General features: G+C 38.7%; 1 protein-coding gene across 1 annotated transcript; it reads left to right on the top strand.

Moving 5' to 3' along the window:
- Positions 1 to 5258: 5258 nt before the first annotated feature.
- On the top strand, positions 5259 to 8907 carry LOC725019 (pro-resilin-like). The gene is made up of 3 exons (XM_006562558.3): positions 5259 to 5571; positions 7513 to 8101; positions 8405 to 8907. The coding sequence occupies exons 1-3, from the start codon at positions 5490 to 5492 to the stop codon at positions 8769 to 8771; spliced, it is 1038 nt and encodes a 345-aa protein (XP_006562621.2). The 5' UTR covers positions 5259 to 5489; the 3' UTR covers positions 8772 to 8907.
- The last annotated feature ends 390 nt before the right edge of the window (positions 8908 to 9297 follow it).

The following is a 9297-nucleotide window of genomic DNA, read 5'->3' as shown; positions in this document are numbered from 1 at the left end:
TAACACTAATTATTATTAAATTATCAATTTTTAAAAAATTTTTGTCTAAAAAATCCAACAAAATTAACAAAATAAATTTCACTCAGAAACATTTAACACATTTCAATTCCATATTTCATCTTTCAATTTATCCCAAATTTTTCTTACAATACAAGAAATCATAAATATCCAAAATAGATTATTTTTACTTTCTCAAATGACATACAAAATTTTTAAGTAAACAGATTTATAAAGAAAATATTTCAAAAGCACTTCAAATAAAACTTTCTAACACTAATTATTATTATTTGACACTATATTTCAATTTCATACTTCATCTTTCAATTCATCCCAAATTTTTCCTACAATACAAGAAATCATAAATAACTCCAAACACTTTTTTCTTCATTATTCCTTTCTTTCTTTTCAAATTTTCAAAAGATATATTATTCACGAAAAAATCGAATGTGCCAACGAATCGATCAAGAAAAAGAAACTAAATCGAAACAAAAGGGTGGAAAAATGATCGATTGCAACAGAAGGCGAAGAAGGCGAAGGAAATCTGCTCGGTCGAAAGAACACATCCTGCTCTCGCCGCCGGCTCTCAGTGTATATAATAATCCCTTTTAATCAATTAGCTCGACAGGAAAGTGAGGCAATCGAGGAGACGATACGCCGCTAAGGCAAAACTACAGGCCACGGATATTAATTATCTGGGGCACAAGACGCGCACAATGCTCGCCAGAGCCTCGCCGCCTCTGATTGGCCCGCCACGACTTTCGCTTTTTCCTACCCCGCGGATCACATCTATCTATCCATCCATCTGTCCGTCTATCCTCCTTTCCATCCACGCCGGGCACCCATCGTCCATCCTCCGTCGTGGCGTTATGGAAATCGCGGATCGAGGCCGAAAACGGGAACACGGCTCCCTCGTCTTTTCCTCGAACAATCGCCCTCCCCCCCTCCGTTATAGCTGGCGCCATTGTCCCGAGTATGCAAATCGGTTATAGCTGGTAAGCAACAGCGGCTCTTTCGATAAATTCCAATGGAATTAAAGGCGATTTAAATCGATTACGGATGATGGAATTATCATTGAAGTTTTGAAGAAGATGATAATGATTAATTGCCGCTTGTTAATTAATTTGAAATTTTATCATGTGAAAAAAAGGGTATATTATTCTTGAAAAATTGACGTAATTTTGAACATCTTTTGCATTATTATTATAAATGATTTCTCAGAAAATCGATTTAATTAATTCCTTTAAATTAATTTTTAAAGATATTCGTTTCATGTAAATTATTCCAATCTTTTAATAATCGTCGTGAGAAATGAAGATATAGGAATAAAACGTATAAAACTCGTCGCCACATTGTCAAACGTTGATATGAATTTTTGATAGATAAATCGAAGGAAGAAGAGAGAAGAGCCGAAAGCTCTTTCCACTCCTGAGAGATCTTATCGATTTAAGAGGTAAATGTGGAACGGTTTTGATATTTTCGTTACGCAGCCGCTGTTGCAACGGCTCCAATCAATGCTACACTCGGCGATAAACGCACCGGCGAATCTGGGCCAACAATTCATATTACCGCAACGTTGTCATAGCGGGTGCATCCCAGCAACCGTGGTACACCGTGGTGCATTGGCCACGTTATTGCTACACGGCCGATAATAAATCGCCGATTTAGCAACGTTCTTTCAGCAATCAGTGAGAGCGTGTTAAGTGTATTTCGAGAACATCGCGTTTTATATCGATTCGAAAAGGGGGAGGAAAGGGACCAAGAAAGAAGCGGAATGAGATAGGGATTATTTAGTTGGAACGTGTACAGTGAGATCATATCTTGAGATTCTCTCTGTTTCACAGAGAAGAAGATAAAAAAAAAATTGGAAGAATTCGAAACTCTCTCTTGTCAGAGGAGGGTAGTTTTCAACAATTTTTAAAAAATTGAAAAAGAGAGAATTATTATATATATTTTGCATGATAATTATACAACATTATTCTGTTTTACTTATGAATATTCGTGACTCTTCAACAATAACAATTTCTAGAAATTTCGAGCATAAAAATCTTTCTTTGCCTCCTGAAAAAGGGAAGGCAAAGAATTCGATCGGATTTGAAAGGAGACGTAAATCGATGCATCATATCGTTCGTCCAATTTGCAGCGTCTCAACCAGGCGAAATAAATTTTCGCGGGAAAGCGCAAGATGCAATCGGCCGTCGTAGATCATCGAGCGCGAGAAGATCGAGCAACGAAACGGGCGACTGGCAATAATACGTCGATTTGCAAGCATCTCGAGACGAGGTATATCGTTTCTTTCTTTCTTTCTTTCTTTCTTTCTTCTTTTCTTCTTCAGCCTCGCGTAGACAGATCGTGTCCTCGGCCTAGAAATCATCGTCATCCGTGCTCCGTATATCGCAACGGGTCAGAGCGAAACGTGTTCCGGGCAAGTGCTTGCTTAAGTAGCAACATTAATCGTGCTCACCCATGCAGCCAGTTCTTAATTTAAAGCCGCCACTTTCGACAAACCTTTTCAAACGGTTGCGCAAAAAAAAAGAAAAATATTTGCCAATTTGATCGATTGCCATTCGGATCGATCGAAACTTTTTATTTTGCGAATGATAATAAATATAATATTTTTCAGATACGTGAGAATTTGAGTTCGAAATGGGCTGGCAGCGCCATCTATAATAACTTTCCGTAAATCGATCGTGTTTGTTAAGTAAAATGAAAATTCATGTTGTATATATATATATATATATTTGTTGATGTTTCCTTTTCTCATATTATTGTTATTTATTGATGATGTTGTTATCGGTTTTGTTATAGGTTTGGTAAATTAATTAATAAATTGAACTAATAGCAAGGAAGAGTAAATAAAATGTAAATGGAATGTTAATAGAGTTTATGCACACAAATAATAATATATAAATTTTCCACAAATTTTCTGTAATTTGATATAAATACACGTTAATGAAGCAATTGAAATTTTAATAAATAAATCTGAATAAAAATTTATATCGTTTCTTAGAAAACAATCGTTTTTCAAGAATGAAGAGATCGTTACAGATAAAGCGTTACAAAGTGAAATAACATAATAATCGTAATAATTCTTCGAGCGTAAAGGGTTTCGTGTAAAAGATATGCTTATATTATTCACGTTGCTTATAATATTTATCATATCACAATTATCTGATGTAAAAGATTTCGTATCAAAATTGAAACAAGAATTCGATGAATAATAATAATAATAATATATAATAATAATTTCCTGCAATGTCTGATACTGGTACTGTCATGTTGGCCAATCTACTTACAATTCAAAATGCACAGAGCGTTCTATTAAGAATGCAACTACTTTCCTACTCGATAGTCCAACGCGCAAGAACTTTTTGGCGTATTCGAATCACGATTATAATAAACGGGTGTCTAAAATTTGACCAACAAGAATTAAAACCGCGTTCTGAATGCGATAAGATCGAAAACTAAGGGCAATGACATCGTTAATCGAATCTCACTTCTACACATTTTCACTCGTTCCAAATTTAAATATGCAAAATATATATCCATCTATCCTTTCTTTAATTTTCTATTTTAGAGGGGTAAAAAATTGTAGGCCAAATTATTCTGAAAAAAATAAAATATCCATTTATCCTTTCTTTAATCTTCTATTTTAGAGGGGTAAAAAATTGTAGGCCAAATAATTCTGAAAAAAATAAAATATCCATCTATCCTTTCTTTAATTTTCTATTTTAGAGGGGTAAAAAATTGTAGGCCAAATTATTCTGAAAAAAATAAAATATCCATCTATCCTTTCTTTAATTTTCTATTTTAGAGGGATAAAAAATTGTAGGCCAAATTATTCTGAAAAAAATATCTATCTATCCTTTCTTTAATTTTCTATTTGAAAGGGGTAAAAAATTGTAGGCCAAATTATTCTGAAAAAAATAAAATATCTATCCTTTCTTTAATCTTCTATTTTAGAGGGGTAAAAAATTGTAGGCCAAATTATTCTGAAAAAAATAAAATATCTATCTATCTTTTCTTTAATTTTTTATTTGAAAGGGGTAAAAAATTGTAGGCCAAATTATTCTGAAAAAAATAAAATATCTATCTATCCTTTCTTTAATTTTCTATTTTAGAGGGATTATTTAAAAATTATTCTAAATTTTTCTGAAAAAAATAAAATTGCAAATGTAAATATACAAAGTACACCAGTATATTCTTTTTTCTTTGCTTTTTTTTAGAATCTTCATATATATTCTGTGCCTATTCTTCTTCTCTAGAAAATAAAAAGAATTAAAACTGTTCTAAATCTATCTAAAATATAAAATTCCAAAAACATTCAAAAACATACATAATACAAATATTCAAGATATCATTATTACTTTTTTATTTTTCTAGAAAATAAAACTACGCCATATATTTTATTTTCTTTTCTTTTTTTAGAATCTTCATATATATTCTGTGCCTATTCTTCTTCTCTAGAAAATAAAAAGAATTAAAACTATTCTAAAATATAAAATTCCAAAAACATTCAAAAACATGCAGAATACGAGTAAATGAAAAATTAAAAAAATTTCCAGTTTCCAAAAATTTTAAAACTTTCTCTCGAGGGAAGAAAAAAAATAAATAAATAAAAACCCAAATCATTCTGATGCAAAGGACATCATCCCCTGTTGAAAACTCGAACGAATAAAATCAAAACGCCAAATTATCGAATTATCAAAACGCGAACAATCCGCGCAAATATTTTATACAAAATGTCGAAACATCAAACTAGCCGATGAGTATGCATGTCCGCGCCTCGGGTGATCGTTACCATCATCATCTCTCATCTGGTCGCTCTTCCATCAGCCGTGACATCAAGGCCGTATGTGCGGCTATTCATCATAACTCGGAGAGCTTTGAACGTGTTCCGTGTGACGTTGAGTCGAGAAAGGATTGAAAGGGAAGGTTAAAGAATAAAAAATGAAAAAGAACCCGCTTCAAAAAAGAGAAGAAAAAAGAAGGACAGCCTGACCAGGGTCAACCGAACAAGCGATCCCGTCAACGACCACGCGTCTCCTCTTCTTCTTCTTCTTCTTCTTCTTCTTCTTCTTCTTCTTCTTTCATCCCCTCCTTCCCAGCTCCCCCTCCCCCGTGTCTCTCACCCCCACGCTCGAGCACCAACGTTCACCAAGAACCACGGTTTGCCTACCTGGTGAGGCATCCACTTACACTCCCGCGAGGACTTTCTCCGAAAGACTGGTTAACTATATAAGCGAGATCGGCGATGTTTGAAGCACGTTAGACGAAATCTCACGGATGCGGCGGGAACAGGCCTCCGCATCTCATCCGCGCAACCAATTCTGTCACAGAGTTGGTTTCCGTTTCGTACGATAAACACGTGATAAAGAAAAAAAAAAGAAAGGACCAGCCCAGGTGATAGCCCCTCGAGAGGGTTCGTGCATGTGATTCGGCCTGCGAGAGTTTGAGGGAAAGAAGAAGAGAAGAGACTCGAATCGGGGATCATGAGGCCCGGGAAGAGCTGGGCCCCCCTGGCAGCGACCGTACTCGCTACGGCACTGCTCCTGCAACCTATCCACGCCGATGGTAAGAATTTGAGAATTTCTGGGGGGAGTGTTACTTTGTGATTATACAAAAGATCGAGATTAATCTTTCTTCGTCGAGATTTTGGCTTCTCTTAATAATTAATCGAATTTTTTGTGCAATATATATATCTAACAATTGCTGTTCGAATTATACAGAATATCGAATATTTCTCTTCTCGCTGGTGTTACGATAAACAAAATTGAGAATTGATGAAAATTTCCTTGATATCGTGAAGCAATCTCTGTTCTGTTTCACTTGCCCTCGATAAAAGACGAGAACTAAATGACGAAAAATTACGTAGGGGAAAGTACGAAATATTCGAAAGGATTTCTTATTATCGCGTAGAAAGTGGAGAGTCGCGAAGAAAAAAAGGTAGAAAGTGTCAAAAAAAGAATTGAAAGCAAAGTGATACCGTGATGCTCCCTGACTAGGTAGCACTATCACTCTGCACCGATTGATGAACCAAAGTGAAAGATGGATTTTCACGCCATGATAAATTTCTCCCAATCGATCTCCTGGATGGACGATGTTTGGTGAACGAAAAATCGGTGAAAAATCGAGAGAGAGAGAGAGAGAAAATAGAAATCGCGATCACTTCGAGAATGAAATATTCAAACGATGAGACGCCGTGAATTATCGATACGAATTTCTTCGCCCGGAATAGCGGACGGTGTGCAAATTGAACCGATATCTCGTGATCTGACACACATTTTCTACTTATAGCTGCTGAATTTAAACTGGACTCGGTATATTCTTTATTTTTATTTCCTTTTATATATATATATATATGAATGATTTTGTAATAGAGAAAAAAAATTTATATTATCCTTATTATATATTTTTATAATAGGTTTCTGCAAAAAAGAAAAAAAAAAAATGAAAATTGTAAGAAACGTTCATTTTCATATTCTGAATAAGCGTGTAATTAAAAAAAATATTATAGGCGAATATTATAGGCTCGTTCTAACGATGGATATTACGTTACGATCTAATTACGATTGTGTCGTAATCTATACTTTATTTCAGAAAAATTAAGAATTATCTTTAATGAACCACGCCGCTTAAGTATTTCCGCGTTTTGCTTAATTACCTATTAAAATTTACTAGTTTTATGTAAGGAATTACGATACGTATATTATATACGGTTATGCAATAAAAATGAAAAATTATGAAATAACAAAGTATAGAGAGAGAAAGAGAGAGAGAGACGAGGCGAGAGGCATTTTTCTAATTTTAATCGCGACTAAAGAATACATTCAACGGAGAAAATAAATTTGAAAATAAATTAGCGAAAAAAAACGACAACTTTGTGTTTAAAATAAGTAGAATTAAACATTTTGCAATTACTCTAAAGAAAGCGTATTTCAAATTGTCCTTTTCATCTTTTCGATTATATTCATCCCGAAAGGGGAATTTGTTGTGGTTCTTAAACAAGTCATTAAGAGAACCTTGAATATTCAATTACAAATATTCTTATTCCTTATAATGGAACAATAAAGAGAGAGGATAAACAGGGAGGGGAACAGTCACGAACTTGATTAAAGACAATGCGAACGGATCGTGGCTCTTGACCTCGTGGCAATTTCAAAGATGGTCGTCACATCTCGGCAAATTTGCCGAAGAGAACGTTGTATAAACGGGTTTAGAAAACACTCTTCGAAGTCGTAAACTATGAATCTCACGGGACGGAGATAATGTCCCGAAGACAATGTCATCTCCCACACTTTCACCGACTAATAATGAATACACAAGGACAAAAAGGAGAGTCATCAAGCAATAGACAAACTCGTCCACCGGCTAATTTTACCACAAATATGAAAGAAAAAACTCGAGAGAAATACTCCTTCCTTAAATTTCGAATCGAAATTATTTACTTCTCTAACCAGATTAAAACTCATTCGAGTTTCAAATATATTAACCTAACGAAACGTTTATTTACAGCGCCAATATCTGGTAGCTACCTGCCACCGTCAACCAGTTACGGGACACCGAACTTAGGCGGCGGAGGTCCGTCCTCCACCTACGGTGCCCCGTCGGGAGGCGGCGGTGGCCGTCCGTCCTCCAGCTACGGAGCCCCGTCCAGCACGTATGGGGCGCCGTCCAGCACTTACGGCGCGCCTTCGAACGGCGGTGGAAGGCCGTCGAGCACTTACGGGGCACCGTCGAACGGGGGCGGCAGGCCGTCGAGCAGTTACGGTGCACCTTCGAGCAGCTACGGTGCACCGTCCAGCACTTACGGCGCGCCTTCGAACGGCGGTGGAAGGCCGTCCAGCAGCTACGGCGCCCCCTCCTTCGGAGGCGGCGGCGGGTTTGGCGGTGGTAACGGGCTCTCCACCAGCTATGGCGCACCCTCGCGCGGCGGCGGCGGAGGCGGCGGCGGCTCGATATCCTCGAGCTACGGTGCACCCACCGGGGGAGGCGGTGGTGGCCCGTCCACCACCTACGGTGCACCCAACGGAGGAGGCAATGGATACTCGAGACCATCTTCCACTTACGGTACACCTAGCACCGGTGGTGGCAGTTTCGGAGGGTAAAGGATCTATCTACTTTTTTCTTTCTCCCCCCCTCCCTTCGTAGATTTCAATTCACGGCACAGCATAGTTCTGGTGAAAGAAGGAATAGATGCGTGGATTATCTCCTTTCTCTAAAAATGAGCCATCCTAAACACCTATCTGTATCTATTCAAGTCTCTTCCATTTCTTATCCATTTGAGAAAGATGAGCACACGATAATAATTCAGTTTACTTGAAATTATTCTCATAGTGTTCCTATCTCTGTCTCCCATCTTCTTATTAATTCAAAGGTACTTATATTTCACGATTTTCGATTCCAGCTCCGGTGGATATTCTGGAGGCGGAGGTGGCTACTCTGGAGGTGGAAATGGGTACTCTGGAGGCGGCGGTGGTGGCTACTCTGGGGGGAACGGGGGTGGATATTCCGGGGGCGGTAACGGGGGTGGGTATTCCGGGGGCAACGGGGGAGGCTACTCTGGAGGCGGCGGAGGTGGTTACTCTGGAGGAGGCGGAGGTGGTTACTCTGGAGGTGGAAATGGCTATTCTGGAGGCGGCGGAGGCGGCTATTCAGGGGGGAATGGCGGCTATTCAGGGGGGAATGGCGGCTACTCCGGAGGCGGAGGTGGCTACTCCGGAGGCGGAGGTGGTGGTCAAAGCTACGCTAGCAACGGTGGTTACCAATATTAATCGCGAGCAGCCTTCACCCAGCGCGGCCATCCTCAACCGGCATGTTGTTTCACCGCGTTTCATCGAGACGAGGAAAGATCTTCCACCCCCTCTTCGTCACCCACCTCCGACCAACTCGTCCGAGAGGAGCGGCGAGCCTCTCTGCCCTCGGATCGACGGGCAGACGGCAGTCGATGAAACGACGAAGGGGGGACGGATCGAGGATGGATCGCGAGGGGATCGAAGACCGTGGATCGAACCTCCCCCCTCCTCCCAACAAGCGTCCAGGAAATCCGGTAAAGTTAAAAAAACAGTTTCGAAAACAGTTTGAGCAGCGGCGAAGACCGCCCCCCTTCCGTCCCCGTGAAGAAAACAATCTCCGTAACCACGATGACGCGGTTCTGATATTCCTGAAAGTGAAGAAACGAAAGAGGGAGGAAATCACAATTTGCCTTTCTTTCCTAATTGCTTTTTTAAGGAAAATCGTCTGCTAATAATAATAATAATGATGATGATGATAATAATAATAATAATAATAATAACGATA

This window comes from Apis mellifera, linkage group LG7 (assembly GCF_003254395.2).
Source record: "Apis mellifera strain DH4 linkage group LG7, Amel_HAv3.1, whole genome shotgun sequence".
Lineage (NCBI taxonomy): Eukaryota > Metazoa > Arthropoda > Insecta > Hymenoptera > Apidae > Apis > Apis mellifera.
The sequence above is the reverse complement of the archived record's forward strand: the minus strand, read 5'-3'. Positions and strand labels throughout refer to the sequence as shown.